Genomic DNA, 24900 nt, shown 5'->3' with positions numbered 1-24900 from the left:
CAACACTTGGTTGCATGAGGTCTTAGTCTTTTAGGGCTCGCTTACACAAACTCACATGCTTTCAGAGTATTCCACCTTAGGAAGAGATTAATTGATCCTCCTGCTTCAAAAGGATAACCTAACCCACTAAATACAGCGGGGTATAAAAGGAAAGCATTGTGACTTGTGTAAAGCAAGCACTGCCTTTGGTCCTACCTGCTACAAATTCAGCTACCCAGCATAACTTCTGGGAGCCTGTTTTGTGTTGTGGAGCAGAAACAAGGTGTTCGTGTGAGGTCCACGTTTCAGCTAGCAGGTGATGTCTGCTGCTTGGCTCACACAGGCATTTAATGCTCTTTCAGCTTGCAGAGAACTACTCAGGAAAAAAAAAATGATTAAAAAGATAAACAAGCAAAACTCTACAAATTTAAGATGAATGTTACTTCCTATTATGGTTAGATTTTCCTAATCTGCCACGTTTCCAGTACGATTTCAAATGGCTGCATTCTTTTACTGCTACTACATACAGCTCTATAAGCGTAACAAATACTTCAGAGTAAATATTAAGCTTTCCAGCATAGCATGATATTCTGAGCTCAGATCTATTCACTCACGATAGCTTTCAGATCTTTGTTCTTCTGGTGTTTTTAAATGGATCCTATTTTGCTGAAAAAGCAGTTGTATTTGTGTATTCAGTACCACTTATCTACGTTTTCATTTCCTGCTGATTTTGCTCCATCTTTAAATTGCTCACACAGTGCTGGCAATTCCAGCTAATTTAGGGCTTTCACTGCCTTGGAGTAGATTAGTGTAAAATTTTCCCCAAAGCCAGTAAATCCACCAGCAGCATCTAGAGCTGAAGAAATGGCTGGTTCTGCATTTGATCAGATAGCACAGAGGTAACCAAAACCTGGATACATGCATTTGATGTACTCATAGCCAATATGCTCTCTGGTCATCTTTCTTATTGTCTCCATGACAGAATTAACTCATGTTGAAACCAGAGTTAACTCCATCTGGCATCCTGTGCATTGAAACCTTTTCTTCTAAGGGCCTGATGCTTACTGTTCAACTTGTCTAATCCATGAGAAGATACAGCACAAACCAGTGCAACCCACTGGCTCCTGACTCAACACCTTCATATGACAGTAAAAACAATACCTCTGAGCAGTAATCCCATTTCACCCTTCATCTCCTATACTATGGTTTCCTTTGGCTGCTCTCATTTGAGCTAGGCTAAGTTCTTACAAAGTAATACAATCAATTTAAGCCTTCTCTCAAGTTACAACTGGGGTCCAACGTATAACCTGATTAGGACAAATTATACATGGCCAAATGATTGGGTCAGAACATAAAATTAGGTAATCAGAACTAAATTAATGTAAAGAAAGTCTCTATTTCCTACAGCTGAATGGCAAGGATGTTACAAAGTGCCATGCCACAGACCAGCTGCAAAGCAATGGCACCAAACAAGTAAATGTAATAGCTGAAATTCACGCCCAAATAGTTACTATTCACAACTAAAATAAGAAATGCAATCAATCAGGCCAGACATACACACCTCACACACCAAGTTATGCTAAGCAGGTACAAAACCAACAACCATGGCAAAGGAAGCAAACTCCTGTCTTAATGTATGCACAGAGTACAATAAAAAAAAAAATAATCTATCTAAACATGAGAAGGGTCCTTCCAGATCCTTTTTGAGCTATGCCTAGAGAGCAACATTGGCTGCATTTCAGGTGTGCCCGTGCTCCCTACCATTCCTTGCAATCCACGGCACGTTCCCAGCTCCCTCTTCATGTCCCACCCAGTGACTGCTAATCCCCAAGTACCAGTGACATCCTGGTTGGTATTTCTCTAACAATTTTATTATTGGAGGTTTTTTCAGCCTACAAATGCCATCTCAGGTATTGCAGCACAAACAAGCGCTCTCTGAAGGACCACTGAAGAAGCCTTAAATCACGCTTATTCAGCTTTAAGCAGATAAAAGATTTTTAGGAAAAAAATGGTTTTCCGTTTTCTTCAATTTTGAGAAAACAAGATTCACTTCTTCCATGTGAAAAAAGGCTACAAAAATCCTTCTTCCATACAAATCACTGTTCTTTTAGGAAGTAATAAGCCTCTCAAAAAAAAACACTTTGCAAACTCTGATTTGGAAAAACAAACGAGGAAGACAACGCTCTGTCAACACGACCAAGACAAAATTACTCCTGGAGTTTTCATACCCAACCTTGTGAAAGGCAAGGGTCAGACCACAAGAGACCTGCTGGTAACAATTTCACATCCTACCATTTTTTTTGCCACAATTATGCAAATATTCCTCATCTGCAAGGCTTCAACTTTTACCTCCAGTACAGACTTAAGTATTCTCTTCTCCCCTCTAAGCTACTAGGCACCTTTCCACTCTGCTAAGCTCACTCCAGTGTGTACTTCCCATACTTCAACATTAAAGTAACTTTTCTAATTACTAGATACATCAAATCATATAGATGTAGGCACAAACACTTGGTGCACACCCCTTTCCCACCAAACCTAAGGCCAGCACCTCTGTGCTCTACATTTAATGACTGCATGACAGTTTCTCCAGCACGTCCCCAGCTTCTTCAATGCTCATTTGTGACTTTCTTGACTACTGAAGCATTGCTTAGAAACTAACACTTATCTGACAAATTACTCACTTATAAAGCATCTATTTTTGCTCTGATTTTTTTCAGTCCTACCATCAGGAGTTCTCCTAAAAATATGACATCAGAATTTAGATTGCTTGCTTAACGTGAGTAGAAGCCAATGTTCAATAATGACACTAATTACAGTCTAATATTTCGGAAGAACTAAATTTGTAAAAATATTGATAGGACAGCTCTCAGACTACATCTATCCTAGCAAACCTGCTTAAAATGTTCCTGGGCACTGGAATTAAATCCCCAACTCTAGTAATTTTTTGCCAGCTTGCTTTCAGCCTCTGCTGGCTGTTCGTGCCCCAGACAATCCTCAGGCCGTGTTCAGGCAGAGTGTGGGCCATGCATCATTCCCAAGAGAGCTTGCCTGCAGCCCAGACTACAGAAAAATTGGATTTCAGAGAATGGATGCAGACTCTTCAGTGTCAGTGGGCATTTGTAGCACAGATTTAGCCTCATCCCGTTAGTTTACTAGTGTGGATGTAACCACAGGATAAGTAACTTTTGCCGCAACTTTTTAATCCAGGTGTCAAAATACCTCAGCGCCTGTCCTCAAATGCTTACCTCTAATCCTTGCAAGTATCAATCATATTCCTGCTGGATTTTGAAAAAATAAAACATGCCTTCCCAAGGCAAGGAGGTTACTCTGATGTCAGGCAACAAAGGGACACTGAGCATAACACCTCCGTCAGGGTTACCTTGAGGCAGATGTCAGCCCATGCCTTAAAACACAGTCCTCACTGAGGGAAGAGTAAATTAACCACATTTCACCACTGTGCATGCCCAACACACACACAAGGCCGTTAATACAGAATAGCTCACATGCTGTAAGCACTCATTTTATCTCACTTTAGAGCAACTCGCCCATTTTCCAACACTGTAGAGTAACTACGGTCCCTTCAGACGTGGCCAATAGGTGCCTAAACCTGGGGTGCTTGCGGTGCTGGTACTTCTGAACAGCTTGCACACAGCAGAGGCAGACAACTATCACTTGGTCTTCTCAGAGCTTGAAGCCTGATCACTGTACGCAGGGCCGGCCAGGTTCCCTACAGCAGGTAAATGCAGCAGCCGCTCTCCTGGAGCGAGCCCTGATGTTCAGCTGGGGGAAAAGGTTACCAGACAGCTGCTATCTTGGCAAGATTAACCAGGTTGTCCATTTTAATATGCATCTGTGAAGACACAGCTGTGCCTTCTTAACTTCCAGACATCGTAATAAATAGATGAGGCAATAGGCGGTAAAAGAAATCAAAATCTTGGGAATGTTAAACCTGTTTCTCTTTATTCTGCACTGAATGTGGCTCTAAAAAGAAGGGAAGTTTTACAGGAAAATCTATCATTCAGAGATGAACCATGAGGGAACTTCATGGTCCTGCTACTTGGGAATTCAGGTAGAAATTTGCGGCTGAGACGACAGCTACCAAAATAGCTCCAGTGGTATTTGACTCGGCGTAAGGTCACAAAGACAACATTCAGAGACACATGAGGGAAGACTCACAAATTTCATGATCACTGGATCCCAATCTGACCTCACATTAAAGGACTTTTTGATGGTTAAGAGAAGCTTTGGTGTCATGAGATGACCTTGAAAGAATCTCTCAGTTCAATTGCACATCTCACCTGCAAAGCATCTTGTCTAGCAGATAATCCCTTCTCTGAAGTGAAGCACCCTGTGCCTACACGCAGCGCTGTCTGTCTGGGGTATTTAACCAGCCAACAACCAATGCCAACTGCTCCAACAGTTGCTGCATCTACTGCAGGTCTGGCTGGAGTACCTCCCACAGAATCACAGAATTTCTAGGTTGGAAGAGACCTCAAGATCATCGAGTCCAACCTCTGACCTAACGCTAACAGTCCCCACTAAACCATATCCCTAAGCTCTACATCTAAACGTCTTTTGAAGACTTCCAGGGATGGTGACTCCACCACTTCCCTGGGCAGCCTGTTCCAATGTCTAACAACCCTTTCGGTGGGACACCTGGTCACGACAGTCAAGGAGGTGTATCAGGAGCCAGAGAGACAGAATGAAAGAATCTTCTGTTCACTTCTGTCAGCCCTGATCAACTTGAGCCAACTTAACTTTTCCCCTCCAAGCTGACTGGAAGCTGCAAAATGGTCTCAGGTCCTCTGTCCAAGGAACCTGTGATGAGCAACCAGTTATGCCCTGTGGCTTGGACCACCGAGCTAAGTAAGCAGCAAGCAGGGGGAATGATTTTTTTTCCTCAGTTCGTAGTTCAAGTGAGGAACTCGTGGTTCCAGGGTCTGGTCACAGGACAAGGGGGAACAGGCTAAAGTTGCACCAGGGGAGATTTAGGTTGGATGTTAGGAAGAACTTCTTTACCAAAAGGGTTGTTAGACATTGGAACAGGCTGCCCAGTGAAGTGGTGGAGTCACCATCCCTGGAGGTCTTTAAAAGACGTTTAGATGTAGAGCTTAGGGATATGGTTTAGTGGAGGACTGGTTAGTGTTAGGTCAGAGGTTGAACTCAGTGATCTTGAAGGTCTCTTCCAACCTAGATGATTCTGTGAAAATTGGAAATAACCACTCCATGGAGGGGAAAAAACAAACAATGACTTGGTATAGGGCAAGGAGGGATGACACACAGTCAGATTGTGAGGCCTGTGCTGAAGGGAAGCCAGCAATGGCACTACTCGAGACTGCTCAGCCACGATAGCTCTCTAAGGGCCCTGGGCACATCCCCAGCAAACCAGGGGATCTGAACTGTCAGCTGAAGCTGGCTGTTGTCCCCCAGCCCTCCCAGCCCACCGTGCCTGGAGGCTGTGGGGCCAGGCCCCAGTGGGCAGGGTCTGTGCCTCTGCCAGCCTTGTTATCACAGCCGGCTCCCAGCCCTCTGCAGGGCGGTCAGCGCTTGCTGCTCCCTGACAAGCTGCTCAGAGTTTCCATCCTCTGATCTGGATGACAGATTAGAAGGTATTACAGAGAAGAAAAAACACAGTTATCTTCCAAATCCTCACTATTGTTTTTCTAGAAGTTCTCCAGCAGCCTGCCACAGCCTGACTCTGCTGGAATTTGCAGAGAGTTTCCCACCACAGGTCACTATGTGATGCCCCTGCTCTCAAAGGAGCCCAGGACATTGTCAGAGCTTTTGCTGAAGATCTCTACCTGTTTGAAAGGGAGCTCCATAAACCTCTGTTGGTATTCCTGATGTTCACAGCAATGTTTTCTGTGAGAGGCCAGTGTTGAAGGCATCAGTATAATTTTCTCGCTTTAGTTCTTTGTGGAAGTGTTAACATACACTAGAGTTCAGTTCAGTGTTTCATCCTATTCTTTGAATTATGTATACATATAAACATCTATGAACAAAAAGCACTAACAACCCTAGAAGCAAAGACCAGAACTGACACTTTCCTCTCTTCCATGCCCATCTAGAACTTTCTTTCACCCTTCGTACTCCTACATGTTTGCCCAGCTACTCAGTTTTAATAGAAAAACTGTTTATTCCTACCCAAGCATCACAAAACTTGCAGCATTTTGGCTTAGATATAATCAAAACTCTTCAAGCTCCAAGAGGCCTGAAATTAGTTCCAACTGAGGAAAATGCTCAAACTGCAGTTATTCTTATGCAAATGTACACAGAAATGTCACTGCAGCATTCAGTTTTGGCTCAGGTTTTCCTGGTTAGTAAACCAAAGAAAACATACAGGCAGCTTTCATCTGACCCTTGGCATACAGTAAACTTTAGGCAGATGAGAGCATGAACCCCTGAGAATTCAATCCTTTTGAGAAGTCACAGATAGCCAAGGGCCTTTTAAGCCACTGTGATGATCACAGCAAACTCAGATCCCTACAAAATTTGGCAGCAATGGAAAGCAGTTAACCTGGACAGGTTAACCTGGAACATCCCAATTTAGGCAGGATGTAGGACCAGATTGTGCTCTTTGTCTTGTGTATGGTCAGGTTACACCAGCCCTTACTGTTCAACTTCGCTCCGTTTGCACTAGGGCTTTAATACCTCTCAGCCCTCATTTCTCAGCTTCACTGGACAAAGGAGTTTTCTGCAGAGTGGGTGGTCTGAGGCCTGGGTGTCAAATTAGCATAACAACACACTGCAGCGCATTTCTTCCAAGGATCATTGCATTTTCCAAACATTAACTAATTATTTTGCCAACTAGTGATACATATTCATGAAGAACGAGGCTCTCCTAGCTCCTGGGAGAGGTCTCGTCCTAGCTCCTGAGTGCCTGCGAGAGTTTCTTTCTTCTCAGTAACTTTTAATTGGCGCAATGAACTTGCTCTACAACCCTTCCATCTCCATCACCGGTTGCTCAGGCTGAAGGCCGAAGTAATTAAGCTCTGCTAATAACAATGAAGGCATTATCTACAAGCACATGTTTGACTGATCTTCCTGTCAAGCCCTCACATAAAAGACAGTGCCCTTGTCTCAATTGTTCACACTCCCTTCGGAGACTCTCATTGCTTCACATTTTCCTAACCGGTTCTGAGATCCTGAGTGAAATATTTTACTGGTGTTACCACTTAGTCTACTCAGAAATTGAAAGAAAAAATAATATAAAAAATTAAACACCAAAAAATATTTAGCCTAATTTACTTCATGCATAATCCAAGAGTCACTACGGACACTTCATAACTATTCCTAGAGTACCAAAGACCAACAAGAGCCCCTCACTGTGGCCATGCCCCCCTGCACATCGCCCAGGAGAGCCATGAGAGCTGCTGACCACGGGGCCTGTCTGTGCACAGCAAACACTGAGATCATGGATCAGGCCTCAAGCTGGACTTCTCCTAGTCTTTTGTGACCAAAAACTCAAAAGAGCAATGAGAAGGTAGAGGTCTATTTTTCTTCTTTTTTTCCCAAAACATCCATAGTTCACAAAGTGCTATGTAGAAAAATTGACCCAAGCTTTACCAGGGCTGTATACAGAAAATAATTTGATATTCACAGAAACTGCATCACCACTGCTGTCCCGCCATCCCTCAAACGGCCTGTTTTCACAGAGCAGTTCTTCAGCCACACCATTTTTCCAGCTCCCAAATCCTCTGCAGAATGGCAGGCACTAGGCAGGCCACGGTATCACATAACTGCATCCAGCTGGCCAGGAGCGTGCAGAAAGCCAAGCATCAACCACTCTCTTCATATGAAAAGTTGCCATGAACGTATCATGAGGCCAGAAGAGAAAAACACATTATGAAGAAGGGAATTAGGAATGAAAAGCCAAGAAGAGAAGCCAGGTGAAGCAAGCAGCGGGCCCACACCGAGCCATCACAGTGTGCCGGGGCTGTGAGGCAGGACCCAGCAGCAGGGTCCGTCCCAGTCCCACCAGGAGCAGGGCAGTGGGGGCAGTGGGGCAGCCCCAGTCCCAGACACCCCTCTGGGGCCAGGCTGAGGGTCCCCGGGTCGGCTTGGGCTGTAGGGAGCTGGAGCCTGGCCCTGCTGAGGTGTAACTGGGGCTGGCAGCCCTGGGCAAGCAGGCATCCTTAATGCAGTTAAGGTTTCACAGGGTAAAACAGCTGGATTTCAAAGAGGCAAATATTAGTGTCTCTAAACTGCTTACATTAAAATTAACTGAGATTTTTTAGTAGAAAACAGAACAAAGCATGTAAGATAAACTATGTGCAAAGTTGATCCTTTTACACACGAACACTATGGACTACAATTTACTTTGGTAGCAATAAGCTAGTAATCGAAAAGCCCAATCCCAGCAAGGGAATGGGCACATGCTATAAATTTTACTATGCCAAAAGTATTAGCAGCTTAGCAAGACAGAAACCCTGCCCAAGCAACGCCTGGAAAAATCAGGATAACAAAAAAAAAAAAAAAACCATAAAACAAACAATATGTTTTTAAAACAAATACGACCATAACGCACATGCTCGTGGATCATCAAATCCAGTGACACAGAACCACAGCAACAACTAGGCTGGAAAAGACCTTCAAGATCACCACATCCAGCCATCAACCTGACCTACCAAGCCCCATCATTAACCATGTCCCTTAGTGCCACATCCGGGTGTGGGGTGCTACCCACTGCCCTGGGTAGCAAGTTTTAACCATCAACCATCCCCTCCATGAAAAAAAACCTCCTAATATCCATTCTAAACCTGTTCATTTAGTCCATTAAGCAAGCTATAACATTGGCTAAATATCTGAGTAAACACTTCAGTTAGCAAGGAGCCAGTTTTAAAGAAGATAATTTGCTCTTCCTTTTTCTCCGCAGCATCCTTCACGGAAATTTTTCCATGTTCCATCACAAGAAGGAATCTCAAAGAAGAAATGCTGGAGCAACACAAAAACCTAAGCACAGCCAGCATTAAGCAGCTTACACAGACTGCCACCATCCCCTTTACAAATTCAGAAAGAACCAAGATATCAAAATGAAAGGCTGTTTATAAAAACAAACCCTAAAATACCTCACTATTCTCCAGATTATTTTCAAGAAATAAATGAAAAAAGAAATCACTGATGTAGCTCATTCATTCCACAGCAAGTAACAGGAAAGCACAGCTTAAACCAAACCAAACCACCACCAACAAAATATTGGGAAAGATATTCAGAATATAACACCAAACTCCCATAATTTCTGCAATGACAAATCAAATTCCTCTATAATTGTTCAGCTTTTTTTGAGTTAAAAACAGAAGGGTGTGTGTATAACATATACACACGAGCACACACACATGTACAATTTTATATTGAGAGAACAGACCAAAGGTTTACCCAAAGGTTTTGGCAAGAGTTTTATGAAATAGCTAAAAACAACTAAAAGCAACCCAGATATAGTGCGTGTGAATGACTTACAGAATAACTAAGGTCTTGAATCTTGGCTGCCTCCCAGTTAAAGAGTGGTGTGGTTTTCCAAAAATCATCAACGCATTCTGTATTTATTAAAGATTTGGAGAAGGAAGCAAACAAAAAATGGGATATTCTGTATGGGATGATACAAATGTTTTCTGACAGGATGAAGTCAAGAATTTAAAGTTTTAAAAACAGCCTATCAAATCTGAGAAGATCATTAAGACAGAATGACAGGAAATGAAATATAATTTGACCAGAAAGTAAAAAAGTATTGGGGATAAAAAACAGAAGCTGAGCATTACTGAACTACCAAGGCCATCAGTGGAAAACTGTCCACTAAATGCAAAAAGCTCAGTAAAACACTACCTGCAATACAGAACTATCTCAAAGAAACAAAAAAAAATATACCAGAGGAAATTCTTGCATACATATCAAAGACATTTAACATAAAACAGTAATGCAGCAATGCACTACATACAATTGTGCTGTTTCATCTCACAAGGTACCTCAGTAGGAGGATCATTAAAGTGCACGTACAGTTACTAAATGCTTGGCACTGTGGCATGGAGAGAATTTGCAACTGTAAAGAGATTGCAGTAGATGAGATTTTTTTTTTTTAATCATGATGTACTGAACTAAAAGCCCTTTGATTGAAATACAGAAAATAAAAAGACCAAAAATGTTAATTAGCCTCTCTTTCTCTTATTTGCTAGCCTGACAAAACCAAATTGCAAAAATCATCCAGTATTTCACATACCATCTAAGCCATTTGTCAACACTAAGTGCCAAAACAATTTGGATAAATATTGTAACAGACTGTTTATTTGCTACGGAAAAAGAATAAGCAAATAAATAATCTCACAATTATTTATCTGCTGAGTCATTACACTAATACATGGAAAACAAGTCCTGGGCATTTAAAATGCAGATACAGACGACCTTTTAGTGCCCTGCATAATCAGTCGGTGTGGCTGCACACAGCAGGAAGGGAGCACTTGCTTTCACTGGCACTGAGGTACAAGCACAGGAACAGCAACTCTCATCCTAAAGAGCGATGCTCGGACATCCAGGTGTGGGTTGGAGTACTGAAAGCAAGAGCAAAAGAAATATAATAACGTCAGAAGAAGTGGTGATGCTAACAGCATTCCCAATCGTGTCTGTTGCCTGGATATTCCTCTCTCAGCACTTTCACTGCAAGGGATTAAACTCAAGACTTGAAATGCTCTCGCAGTAGGACACCAGCACGTCAGCACACAACCTAAGACACAAGTCCCAGCCAGGCTTTATCCTGGCTCTAGAAACTCAAATTCATGGCAGGAACTGGAACACGGGCACATAACCTGAGAAGGCTTGTCCCACATACATACATTTTTTACATTAGATTAATGGAAGTGAAAAACAATTCAGGGAGAGGGCAGACTTCCAGCAGGAGCAAAGCCCGTGCTGCTCAGTCTCTTGGACTAGGGCTAGCACTACTGATCCCTGCTCCAGCAGCAGGCAGGAGGGGGCTAGAACAGACATTTCCTCTTTTTCCACCACAAATAGGTAAAAAAAGTCTGAGGCACAGGTTCAGAAGGTGAAAGAGAAGATCAGAGGTAGGTGAAGTCAACAGAGCATACTGGGTGGAGAAACACAAAGAAAAATTCCCACATCCAGCAGAAGCTATAGGAAGACCTATCAATATTTTAGTCATGCATCTAAACCTCCAACAGACTACAAGAGCCCATTCACAATGCTGCTCGCTGAAACGACTACGTGAATTCCAGACATCGACTTGGAGCACCAATTGCAGAATACATTTCATGCTCAGAATAAAGATGATCCTCCATGATCAGAGATGATTCTAACGCTGTTTAATCAAATCCATACATTTGGTATTAAATTGCAAATTATTGTGGACACGCACATGCTCTCAAAGTGTAAACTCAATTCTTTCAATTCTCTTGAGGATTACATGGTTTACAAAGCCAAGAAATGCTTCAGTGTGATAGCCAAAATATCAAGACACAAACATGTATTGTTCTTCAGACACGAATGTAATCTTTATTAACTAGACTAATGTAGATTAAAAGTCTTTAATGCTGCTCAGTGCTAACGTAAACCCACTTTGAACAGTATGATGGACTGGTTCAGTGACAAGACACTGAAGGAAAGGCATATCCGTGAGAAAGCACAAATAAATGCCCAATGTAAGTAAAAACACATACACTGCTACGAACCAACTTGATTTCATTTAACACACGTTGCAACAGAAAGCAGCAGCAAACGAGGCTTTGGGTTGATATTCTCAGAGCCTGGCTAGATCTGGCCTCCTAAGGAGGGTATGGATCCCATTAACCAGGGCTTTATTCTAACAAATGGAAATAGAACAACGCAAAAGTATCCTGTTAAGCATGATAAAATTATAAGGTAATTTCATCAAGGGACCTAATCAACTTTGGCTTTCTTCCTGTAACTCATCTGCGTCTCTTCTTCTCTCCTTTAAAGAGATACTGAGCCAAATTCCAATTCGGCTCTACTGTAAATTGGAAGTCAACAAAAATTATCTGCAAAGAAGGAAAAAATCTTTGCAATTGTTTTGTTAAAAATTGAATCAAGAGATAGAAGTCACAGACTGGGAAAAATGTTTGCTCTACAATACAAAGGCAACATCAGCAGTAGTTTTGAAAATGTCATTTTATTTCTGAAATGAACTTTCTGAAAATTATGGTAAATTTTCCTCTAGATTAAGATTTTGTATTAAAATCCTTCCCAAAACTGAGTTTTAGATGCAGAACTAATCTGTAATACAGGGTATTATTATTTGGTTTCAGGCACTAGGCTATAATCTGAACAATGCACAGTCACTGGGAGAGAATTTCAAAGGCACAGACAGCAGCGAAGTGCCTAATTCCTATTAAAAGTCAGGGGGCTAGCAGTCTAACTGCGAGGTCTGCTTTTTAGAATATGCTACACTGAAACCAGTTCTTAGCAAAAATACCTTATTCCCAGAAGCTATGGACAACTACACAGTTGCAGCTTCTCCAGACAAATGCTTGAGTCATTTCCTAATTTCTAGGACATAATGTAAATCCTTTATCTCTAGATTAAAAATTTATCTAAAGGCGAGGTAATTTAAGGCATTAAATATTTATAAATGTCGATAGCTAAGTTCCTGACTCCTACCAAAATTAACAGAAGTTTTGTTTGAGTAAAAACCACAGCATCACAAGCGCTGTTTAGCTCTCAAAAAAAGGCTCTTCTGCAAGAACTGCTCAGGATGTATTATTATATTATTGCTGTAAAACGTCTGTCCAAATTCCTACAGGCATTTTCTAATGCTGCTTCTGCTGCTCCTGAGAGACCGTGTCACATGAGGAACGCAGGGACTGTAACCTGAGCAGGCACAGCACAAGGCCGCGAGCAGAACCAAAGGATACCCTGCTCAGCTCCCTGCAAAAGACTTTCGGGGGCTTCTCTGTTCACCTATATTCCCAGCTGCACCTCCTCTGAAACATCACTCCGGAAGATGTGCAAAGAGTCAGACTCCTACTCGTTTTGTGCCCTAAAACATGTATGCTTCTCTCTAATCCCAGTATAGCAGGGCTCTACTAATTTTAGATCCAAGTGGTGTAAAGCGTCATAGCTGTCAGATAGCTGGATACCTGAATCTCAGTCCAAAGTAACTTGGTTTTCCAACGCCATTTGACTTTTACCCCCCCTTCACTGCTGACCTGTATTTATAAGAAGTTTAAATACATGAAATATAAATCTGTATTTATATTTCTCTGCAGTAATTATGAAAGCAAACTATTGAAATATATGTACGAGCAACCAAGTTCAGAAGGGCCATGTGGCTATAATCAACAGCAGATTTTGGCCTGTGCTACTGAAAAGCCCATCAGAGGCCTAATCCTCCTTGTCTTACAGAAATAGTCACACTAATTGTGTAATTGCAATGTGCAGAATTTAACCCCGAATACAGTTGCTCAGAATCTTTGTCCTTTCCCGGATTTCTTTGCAGATACTGGTGGTGTTAACCTGTACTTGCTTAAAATGTAAACCCTAAAAAATAAAAAGGATGGAAAAGCTGATAGATTGCATTCTGCAGCAAAATGACGCATACACAAGCATAATGACATTAAATCCGGAAACACGCTAACTTACTTTCATTGCAGCTAAAGTCTAATGTCCTAGGGGATAACTGATCTCAGCAAGACTACGACCTGTTAAAGACGGAGCTTTTACCCGGGCCCCGATCTTAGGAAAGGGGCTTGTGTGGGTGGATCACCAGAAACCCCAAAAGCACCGGCGTCTGCCTCCACGTATCGACTTGTAAGATCTGGCTGTTACCGTGCCCTTCAGGATCCGACCCGCGGACTGACTTGCCTTTGTGAGCATTGTTTCACCTGTTTGCAGGCTGGGTTGACTACCAGCATTCAGCACATGAATATTTTCACCCACCACAGAAAAAATCACGGCTTTGTTGAATTAAATGGCTTTAATGATGTTTTGCAGAAAACATTTCAGGCATGCAGCAAGAAGCCGCATTCATATTTGACATTTACAAAACTTTATTCTTTTAAGCCTCAACATATAAAATACTTGCACTTAACTCGAAGCATGTGAATAAGCCCATTTTTATTCAGTACAAAGCACTGAATTCTGAATACATGTTGAAGTTCTAGCAAGAAGGTGGAATGAACTCTTCAAAACAGGCACTTTTTAAACAGCATAGAGGGGAAAAAAAGAATGCATAATCTGGTTTTCATGCAAAAGATCACTAGAGATTAGTGAACTAGATCACAGCAAATAATTAACCCCCCCTTATCCAAAGCCATAAGCTGGGCCAAAGCAAGCCTTTTAACACAGTGATGACTGAAATTTATTTTTTCCATGCTTCACCATCTGCTGGTTTGGGCCAAAAGAAAAGCATAATGAAATATTCCTGTGATTGCCATTTAAAAAGTGTTTCTGACTCAGTGGAAGTTGGGAAGTACCAGAGAAGCAATACAACAGACCTTTACTGATCCCTGCCCCAGTGCACATAGCAAAGATACTTGAACCGATGGCCAAATTCTGCCCACCTTAGTCATCCGAGCAGGTATCTTTTAAACCACAGCTTACACATACCATCCAACTCAACTCCAGAAACCACTGTCCAAACTTTGAGACCTCTACACAGCCAAAGCCTGGCTGAATTGGCTAGCGTTCAAGTTCTCAGTATTTTATCCCCCCAAAATCAAGACCCCTTCAACTTAATTCAAGTGAACACAACTCCAATCAGCAGGATCCTCTCCATATTTAGGATGAGATGCACCGAATAAAATCCTGGCTCTAACCAGTATGAACCAAAACGTCAGTGAGAACTTGTTGCTTAAAGAAGGAATGTTGAAACGGAGGAAAAGTGCATTTGTACATTTTTTACAAGGAGCCCATTAATTTTGTCTGACTTCATCACACAAGTGCCATTACATTTCCACCCTTAACTGGACACACTTTCTGTTGGCTCACATTTGTTCTCAGGAGGCTGAACTGCTGTAGGACACGTGCGAGGAGCAGGTGAAACTACGTCATCATGATGAAGACCTGGGTGATGGCAAAGACAGGATTAGGTGATGTGCAGCCAGATAATCCACACGTACCCTGCACTGTGCAACAAAAGACCAATCCTATTTGTCCAAAGAAATAGGGGATCGGTTCCAAGGCTAGAAGCTAGCAGCACCTGAAATGAGGTGTGACAAAACCACCAGAGATAGAAATTCCTCATAAACCCTACAAAACTAACACCTATATGCCACCAGTTTTTGTTAATGCCAAAGAAGAAAGAAAATAAATTAAAAGCATCGAGGCAATTATTCACTCGAGTATTTCTGAATTCAAAATCAGAAGCCCAGGAGCAGAAGGTTTGATTAGTTCAGAGCCTGGAGCACAGAGCAAGATTTCTGCTGGCTGTTGCTTAAGGCCCTTGAGTTCCCAGTATAAATAAGGAGTCTCAGCAGTTCACAGATTTCAGAATCAGGACTAAATCTGATACTGAACACATTTAGGAGCCTCCAAATTCCTAAAACTCTGCAGCTTCTTCATTTTCAGATGTACAAAAAACTATTCTGAGTCAACGGTCCCTTCCTGAATCCAGGTTTAATCCTGGTTAATTCAGGTTTTAATCCTAGTTCAGGGAGCTGGATGACAAGCGCCCCATTTTCAATCTGAATTCAAAAAACATCCCCACACAACGTCAGAACAGCTTTTCTTGAAGCTACCCTCCATCGAGCACTACAAGAGGCAGATTGTGTTACCTCTGAACCCCTCACAGGCAACAAAGCACAGCAGATGACTTGCCAGCTCTTGCCCATCTCTGACTCGTTTCTCAGAGCACAGAAAACAGAGCCGCTTGCTATGCATCAGCTGAGCTCGTGGCATGACAGATTTCTTCAAACCAAGAGAAAAACACCAACACTGAAACAGAAAACAAATCTTAACCCAACCTGAGTTGTGCCCAGTCCCAGGCCTGCAGCAAGCACTCTAAGGAAGCAGCGGTCAGGCATCCAACCTAAGGAAAATATTTATGTGGTACCTTTCCTGTCATCAACAACTATTTAGGCCAGTCCAATGGAGCCAAAATTCACAGCTGTAATAGGTCTGCATGGACCAGAAAACCTTATATATTTTAAATATATAAATATTTAAAATATATTTCTATAGTTCATACAGTTGAAGAATAGCTGTGATTTCTTTAGTACTTATCACTATGAATTAGCTCTTTTTCAGAGACAGCAATCACAGGGTCATTATCAGATGTTCCTATTTCAACAATGATGTCAAAGGGAGGCAACTTGATTGCATGATTGTTCAAAATTTTGCAGAAAAAGAGGGCTGTTCCAACTATTTAAATATTTGATACCTGCACTGAAAAATACAGTTTTGGAGGGGTCATGATCAGATAAATCTTGATTCTTGCTGCATTACTTAAGATTTATGCCAGAGTAAATCTAATGAACGCAGTGTATTTAAAGACACTGATCTTTAAGCTAGTGATCTTCAAACCTTTAATGCTCAAATCATGTTGGAATGCAACAAGGCATACATACCCCATCTGACTGAGATGGCATCTAGTATTTTTTAAATTAAATGTATACAAAATACTACTGGACATTTGCTTATTCAAAAGTCAAAGGGAGAAACAATTTTACCAGGAGCAGCTAACAATAATTTTATCAATTTTTGTTCCCAGGCAATGGTGATATGACGTACAAAGCACCAAGACTGATTTTCGAAGTTCATTACAACCTCCTGAGCAATAAAATGTAGTTATTTGAGCCAAAGCTAACCTGTTAGTTATATTTGTATTGCTTCTCATCTTCCTATCACAAACAAGATGTGAAATGTGTCAAATATTTTGGATTAAATGTACCAGACATATTACTGCTCCTATTGCAATAGAAGCTTTGCCTCTCAATTTCTATAGAGGCTACTGACAAAGCAGTGATTTTTGCCCTAAATATGTAGCTTGATTCAACATGATTTCTGAATCATCTGAGATAACATGACTTCTTTTTTTTTTGCCTCTCCATCAAAACGCTTTGAAATACTGCCAGTGAGTTGCTGTGTGAATCACGAAGAAAAATATGATGGGCAGTGACTGAAGTGACCAGCAATCACACAACGTTTTCTCCCATAGCAAACAGCTCCTCTGCGCTATCGCAGCCCCAGCGAACAGTTGCCTGATTATTTACTGTCACAGCCAGGGACGTGGTCAGCAGCCAGAATTTGGAGCCATACAAATATCCTGGTTTCGACAGTTAAAGCAGCAACGTCCTTTGTTTTGCACAGCCTGCCTGACCTGCAGCCTACTTGGGCTGTAAAAAAGATGAGGAGTGAAATCGGACTTCTCTACATTTGAACAGGGCTGTTATTTTTTTCCCTAAATCAAAAGGCCCGAATGTCTTAATGATGAGGCATCATATGATTCCAAGCCTGAGACAGGCGATGAATTTTGTACAGCTGACTCTGCTAGTTACAGTACTCAACAGCTGGGGCATAGATAATTTGGCACCCTGATAATGCCCCAGATGAATACAAGAGCATTCTGCAGACTGCAAAAAGGAAAAGGGAAAGAAAAAAAAAAAAAAGAAACATTAGCATTAATATTATTCATCGAAGCTCACCTTAAAACCCTAAAATTGACACATTTTGCATTTGATTAAGAAAACAAATACAGGCAGTGTTTACAAAACTGGGAAATTCAGAGAAATGGCACTCCCTCTTCAAAGCATATATTGTAGCAATTCTTTTCTGATTAGATCAGCTCCCATAGCAGGTCGTCAGAACAACAATCACTGTAGTGAAGTCATACTACTGGGACTCGGATGGGAAATCATGAGCGGCTTGGAAACACATTGTGAAAAATAATGCATTTTCCAGGCTTCCAATATATCATAATTAAAACAAGTCCAAACCTTTACCTTTGCTCCCAATGGCTGAATAAAGCATACCTCAAACAGCAAAATAAAGCACACTGATGCACTCAATATGACACTAAAAATTAAGACAGCTGAAACTGGATCCTTCTGAACAATTTCAGGATTTAGCTGTCACCAAAACCAGCATGTTGACGGACCTGACATGGCCCCCACAATATAAAAAAGTCAGGTATTTCCAGAATTTATTTCTAACAAAAATGTGAATTTGTTTTAGGAGTTTAATTTAACTAAAATCCATTTCTCCACTAATACTTGAAAAATAAATGTTTCACTCTCTACACAGACAAAACTCCCACTGAAATTGGGAAAATTAGGCCTAATATCTTTCCCAGATTTTTAAGCAAGTCGACAAACTGGTATGAGACCAAACCTTATTAAACCTGAGTACAGCAGCAAATCAAAAGTAATCTAAAGCAGAACAGCAGTGTTTTAAATTAGAACCAGGATAGAAAAACAAGTTGTTTTTTTTCTCAGTGTTTGTTTGTTTTTTTAATTTACAATGTGAAGTCTACTTGCTTTTTTTTTGGAAGAAAATATTTCAGCTACATATGAAGTAATTGATAAAAAATAGGGAGAGCATAGAATAAAGATGTCCTTTTGAAGACAATCTGTTCCAAACCATAATTATTCTTCATCTAAAATGCACTAATGCATTTCAGTACTGAAACAGTGCACATGCTCCAGAGCTGCATTGACACAATGGGCAACAGACACAAAGAAGTCATTAGTCAATACTGTTAATGACACGCGAGATTGCAAGTGGCACAGGTATAAAGTACTCTCAGAGCTGACAAGTTCCCATTTCATGACAACCATCTGTAGGTGGGTTTCGTTGTTTTTTTTTTCCTCAAAATCTTACCAGTGACAACCAGGATTAAATAACATCCACTATCGATATCTTCGAATCAAGCTGTCTTAAGCTGTGCCACTCCCATTCCCATCAGTGGGAACCATTTAACTAAAACCTTCAGAACTGCCTGGAAGCACACAGCTGAAAACCTTCAAAATACATGCTTCAGATATAAAATCCAACCGATCTTTTCCCCAAATATCACAGAAGAACTCAGCACAGCAACCGTCAGCCCTGACATGCTGTGAAAACTATTTCTGGGACACAGATCCAATCTGAACGGTAACCCCATACCTTTTCACTTTAATTAAAATCAGACCCGTAACACTTTTGAAAAAACGCTTTCAGATTCAGTGTTGGCGAACGTACTGCAAAACAGTCAGCCATCACGTCTCCTAAACCGCCTCCTCCATCCCAGTTAATTAAAAAAGCAATGCAATTTACATGTCTAATAGGATAGATTTAGTCGCACACATCGATGCTGTGACAAACGTTTCTATTTTCCCCGATTTTTTCCCCGCATTCAACGATAACAGAAACCACCTCAGGTGCCATATAAACCGAGATCCTCCTTCGCCCGGCTACCAACGCAAGGTGAAAGATAAGCTCCACGGATAAATGGCCACGGAGACGTAAAACACTGTCCGCGTTTCACTCGGGGGAAAAACCATCATCATCATCATCACCATCGCTGCGTCTCGAGGCGAGGAGTCGCACACGGGTCGCCCACCAGTCATGGTTTGCTGTGGGACCCGCAGGGCACCTGCCGGTGTCCGTGTGTCCGTGTCCGTGTCCCTGGGGGTGTCCGTGGGGCCGCCCTACCTTTGTATCTCTCCAAGACATCCTCGTAGGCTTGCAGGTACTCCTGCTCCTCGGCGTAGAAGTAGGCGCCGGGGGAGAGGTAGCCGGCCATGGCTGGGGGCTAGCGCGCACTGCCCGCTGCCCAGCTCGGCTCCAGACAGCGAGAAGGGAAAAAAAAAAAATAGGGAAAAAAAAAAAAAAAAAAAAAAAAGAAGAAGAAGAAGAGTGGGGGGGGACCGCTAGCGGCAGGAGGAGGAGGAGGAGGCCGAGGAAACGCCCATGCCCCCGCCCGGCCGCGGCGCTCGGGTTTCAGCAGGGGGCGGCCGGGCTGGGGCTGGGGCTGGGGCTGGGGCTGGGGCTGAGGCCGCCCCCTGCTGCTTCCCCCGGGGCCGCTCCTCGGTCCTGGCCCCGGCCCCTTCCCCTCTCGGCCCTCCCCGGCCCCCGAGTGCCAACCCCGAGGCTCGGCGCCTCCTCCCCGCGGCCGCCGCCGCTCTCGCCATGCCCTGAGGGGGGACGCGCCCCGCCGCCAGGAAATGGCCGCCCCCGGGGCTGCCCGGGGGGCACGGGGGAGACGCGGAGAAGGGGGCTCGGGGCTCGCCCCACGCACCTGCGGGCAGCCTCCCCCGTCCCTAAAAGCCGGGTAAAGAGCTTCGTCACCCCGCCTGGCTCCCCCCCGAGCCCCGCCGCCCCTTACCGGCGATGCGCAGCACGGCTCTCTCGGCGGGGTCCAGCACGGAGCCGCCCTGGATCTTGCGCTTGGACCGCTCGTGTTTGGGCAGGTTCCAGGGCAGGGTGTCCCCCGGAGCCGGCGACACCGTGCCGGATTTGTGGCTCGAGTCCTCCTCGTCGGAGAAATCGGCGGACGACGACATGGAGCAGCGGTGGGACGCGGGGCCGGAGCTCTGCGCGGGGACAAGCACACACAGGGGGTGAGGGGACGATGAGGGGCAGCCCCCATGGTCCCCCCATCGCCGGGGTAAGGAGGCAAATGGCGATAATAATTACAACGAGGGCAGGGGACCGCCGCTCACCATGGCTGGGAAGGCGGTGGGTTGATGGAGGGGTGCGCGGGAGGGGTGCGCCCCCACCCCAAAAAAATAAAAGCAGCCTCTAGGGGAAGCGCACTGGGGAGGGGGGATGCGGGAGCATCGTGGCTGCCCGGCGGTCCTCCGGCTTCCCCCACAATGAAGCCAGCAGCGGCAGCGGCAGCAGCAGCAGCAGCAGAGACAACAACAACAACAAAAAACCCTCCCGGGCTGCCAATCGGCAGCGTCTGGCTCCCCCGGCAGGACGAGGCCGGGCTGCGCACCCCAGCAGCTCCGCGGGCCCTCAGCGCCCCCCGGGTGCTGCCCGCAGGGGCACACGCCTCACAGCACTCGTTTATTTCCAGTTTTTACCCTCCTCCAACCCATCTAGGCTCCTTTTTCTTTTTTTTTTTTTAGTACTGAAGGTGCTAGGATTTTAGGCTTCTCTTGTAGCGTAGCCCTCTTTTTGGGGGGGCACCTTAAAATTACAGAGGAAATTGCGTTGTGACTAGGATCTGGTAAAATTTGCTGCTGCAGTCTGGACAGAGCCACTGCTGCTTTTCATGGGATGGACAAACAAACCTTTATACCTTTAAACCTACACTAGGGGTATTTCAGTCTTATAAAAGCAGAAAAATTGCATAAGCCAGAGTAGCACTGTGGTGCATGACATGCTGCACAGAAAACCACCCGTGATATACTGGCAAATAATCTGCTGAATAAGGGGGTCTCCCTTCTCACTGGGTGCTCCTCCCTACGTCACTCATCTCCATGCTAATCCCTTTTTCTCTTTTTACGGTGCTTGATGGTAAAGTTCAGAGGGGATGGAGAGAGGGAAGGGATGCATAAAGACAACAACTAAATTTCTCCTTCTGTATGGTGACAGAGGGAGAGCACCGGGTAGCACAGATAAACAGGAACACGAGATGTATGACCCCAGCCCCAACTATCTCTGCAATTAGTCGAATAGCCAGGAACATTCTGCTGCCAGTTTATCCAGGAAGGTAAAACTCTCCATCTAATCTCATAAACTGGGAGGGTCACAGGCCGGTGTCTTGCCGGCAGCCCGCTGCAGGGCAGGGAGGGCAGCTGGCTGTGCCGCTGGGGTAACGGGGCCTGCGATGTGCTTTGGCACAGATGAGGTTTCCTGGGGCCTGGCCGTAGCTCCAGATTTTGCAATGAAAGAGAAAGCGTTCCCTTTAATCCCAGCGCTGAGCATCCTTCTCTTGGCTGCTCGGTAATCCTCTGTATTTTTGGGTCACGCATGGAGATGGAGGCAGATTTTGCCCTGCGATGTCTTCACGTTCTGCATTTCTACCATTTAACATGACAACTTACAAAGAAACCAGACATGGTGTTGTGAGGGTGCTGCAGTGATACTTTGTTAGGATTTAGCTAGCAGCTGGACACATACAAGGACAAAGTAAAATAGCAATTGTTACTGAAGCTTCATAGAAAGAAACCTCAACCCTATGTTTACCTTTAAAAGAACATGTTAATTTTTATCCAGCAAGTATCCCTTTTCTCAAAAGAGACCTTAATAGCCATTCATATTTGTTTAAATAACCGATTTTAAAGCTCCTTCTACCCTTAGAAACCAAAAGCACTGTCAAGGGATGGTTCCATATGTACCACTGGACATGCCACACCCTCTATTGAGAGGTCAATTTTAGGGAAAAGGAGACTGTTCTGGTCAGCTGTGCTGTGATACTGGGAGATGAGCTCTGTGACAAGACCCAGCTCCCACATTTTTGAGAAATTAAACTCAGCGGGCAAAGGTAGAACAGTCCTTGGCACCTATGTGCATTCTAATTAGCTCTGCTCTTTTACGTTGTTCCTCGTCCTTACTTCATGCATGCTCTAACAAAACTAATGAACAAAACCCACTTTAGCTTACTAACTCTTCAGGAATCACGTTACCTCATTTTCTGAAAAAAAGGTAGGATTCTTGGAAAGAAATTTTTCATAATAGGGAGATCTGGCAAACTCACATCTAAGAAGTCATGGTAATGCCAACTTTTAACTTAATTACAGTCTACATTTTTTACTCAGCATGGAGATACTTCTGAGTAATGCATACACAGAGCTATTGAACACCTGAGTATTTTTAAGAATTTGGACTTTGCTATTGCAAAGACGTTTATAATGAAGTTGAACAACTGCTTAGCTTTGCTTGGGTAAATTAATAGCTTTGATAAGAAGTCTGTAATTATTCTCTTTTGCACAGCCACTGTTCAAAACATGCTTAGCAGTCCTTCTGCTGGATTGTTTGTTTCTAGCAAACACATTTTCCATGCCATAGCAGTAAGACCCGAGTAACCATTCCATGATTACAGCAACATGTTCACCAATTTTAAAAAACAAAACCAGAAAATCTGTGATATCCTGAAAAGGGTTCCGGGCTGATTAGTATCGAACAAGAAAAAAATTGGTCATATTGTGTTAAAATCCAACTATGTAAGGCACTTCTGCTATTTTTCTTTAAAGCACATCGCTGTATGCAAGTGAAAAACATCTGTTAGTAATACACGACGCATTTTTTGGTCACGGGTGAAGTGTCTTTTATAACCACTAAAATATTGATCAGGCACATCCTTACTTAGCCTACCCTGAGACTTAACAAGGGTCAGGGCTTGACCCTGCTTAGCTGGAAGGCCCGTAGGGTCACTCTCCAGCTGCTATAGCTGCTTATTCTATGCCTCCGATTATGCATTCCTTCTGCTCATTAGACTAAAGATTGATCTGTAGCCTCTGTTGTTGGTCAGGGGGAACCAGTGAATTTGCATAATATTCATGCATCTAACAGCTTGTGCATTGAAGCCTGTTGGTCATACATAAGCAAATCTAAGACGAGTTTTGTCCGCATTAGAAGTACAGGATTAAATTTAATGCATCGCCTCACCGTCAGGGCCACAAGGGGGTGCAAACTGCACGCAGAGTCCCTGCTGCTGTGTTTCAGGAGGCAGAGTGCCTGGGGCCAGCCAGCATTCAGGAGAGCAGCATTCGTTGCTGCCAGTATCTCGGTTTTTCTCTGAAATCAGGTGACTTGCAGCAGCTGAGAGTCAGGCCTGTTACTGTGCTATAAAAGCAAGGCAGTTTCCAGTAATGGGATGACTCCAAAGAAACGTTAGTGCGCTTCTTGTAAAAGGGAGTTGGCGAAGCATCAAGCCGTGATTTTCCTTTGAGGAGGGAAAGAAGGATCGTTCGTTGTAGGTAAGGCACTGCAGATGATCAAGTGGAAATCAGGTGGAAGATGGTGCAGCTGGGAAGCAGTGTACGCTAACGCACAGCACCACATACCCAAGGAGCCACACCTACAGGATCTGATACCCCCCGGAACGCCAGTGGGATTTGCACTGTCATTCCTCAAGGGGGAAACAGCAGCAGAGATTTACTGTAGCAGTTTTTGAATTCTGTCAAGCAATCGAGCTGGCAAAAGCAGCTAAGAGGCTGATACCGAATCGTATTGGAAATGTTCTCCATCTTTATGACGCTGGAGATTGCGCTGCCTGCTGAATTCTGATAAAGCAGTAGGAGTTATAGGTATGCTGTACTTTCCCATCTTATTTTTAAGAAGGATTTCCACTGCAGTGGGTCCTTTCACACTGTTTTTTTGGAAGCTGCTGCGAAGTATGGCTCAACATTGCCCTGTGCTTCTGACTGAGATTAAATTCTCAGTTCAGTTAAGAGTTATTTGTACATCACTCATACTGAACTATTCTCAGAATTCCAGGAATACATTCTCTTTTCCTTCATCATACTCATTGTGGACAATGAACAAACATGAACAGATATAAAGGAGCCTGGTTTTGCTGCGTGTGTTTCAACAAAATCCTTCCTAATTTAGAATAACTTAGATATCAGTTGAATATAACATACTATTTTTGTCTTTTAACATCCCAGATTGAATGATATTAAAGTGGATCAACTTTTAAAGTGAAGTTACTTAGTAAATTTGAGACAAAATCTAGGGCAACTGAATGTTCCCATTAGTAAATCTTTACCAGTTTAACCTGATTAAATGATAATGCCATGCAGAATACAAAACATGCAATGTATGTAATCAGGCTATGCGAGCCCCTTGGGACTGCATGTTGTCAGAAATTACCAAAATTCAAAACAGACACAGAAATGAAAGTACAAACAAGGGCAATGTAAAAAGCAACTATGCTGACAGAGAAAGAAAGGAAGAGAGAAAGAAAAAGAAAATCCACCAGTGGGGACTCAGTTGTATTTAATAAGTATTTTCTCTCTGGTTCTGTGCCAGTCCTTTAAGAGGACATCCATGTTTGAAAGTGCCTATGCTACCGGGATATGCAAACATAACTAG

General features: G+C 43.3%; 1 protein-coding gene across 37 annotated transcripts in view; it reads right to left on the bottom strand.

The window, feature by feature from the left end:
• The window catches only part of DST (dystonin), a 300235-nt gene that overhangs the window by 247416 nt on the left and 27919 nt on the right, over window positions 1–24900 (bottom strand). For 30 of the 37 annotated variants that reach the window (XM_084516227.1, XM_084516265.1, XM_084516238.1 and 27 more), the window contains one exon: window positions 20240–20447. In XM_084516227.1, coding sequence (XP_084372353.1) covers window positions 20240–20447 — 208 coding nt within the window. Of the gene's footprint in view, window positions 1–19566; window positions 19710–20239; window positions 20448–20576; window positions 20705–24900 lie in introns of those variants that run through there. The other 7 variants (XM_084516250.1, XM_084516251.1, XM_084516252.1 and 4 more) reach the window with 4 other exon arrangements.

The sequence above is a fragment of the Aythya ferina genome, assembly GCF_964211825.1.
Source record: "Aythya ferina genome assembly, chromosome: 3".
In the NCBI taxonomy this organism is placed as follows: Eukaryota; Metazoa; Chordata; class Aves; order Anseriformes; family Anatidae; genus Aythya; species Aythya ferina.
This window is presented reverse-complemented; position numbering and strand designations above follow the sequence as displayed.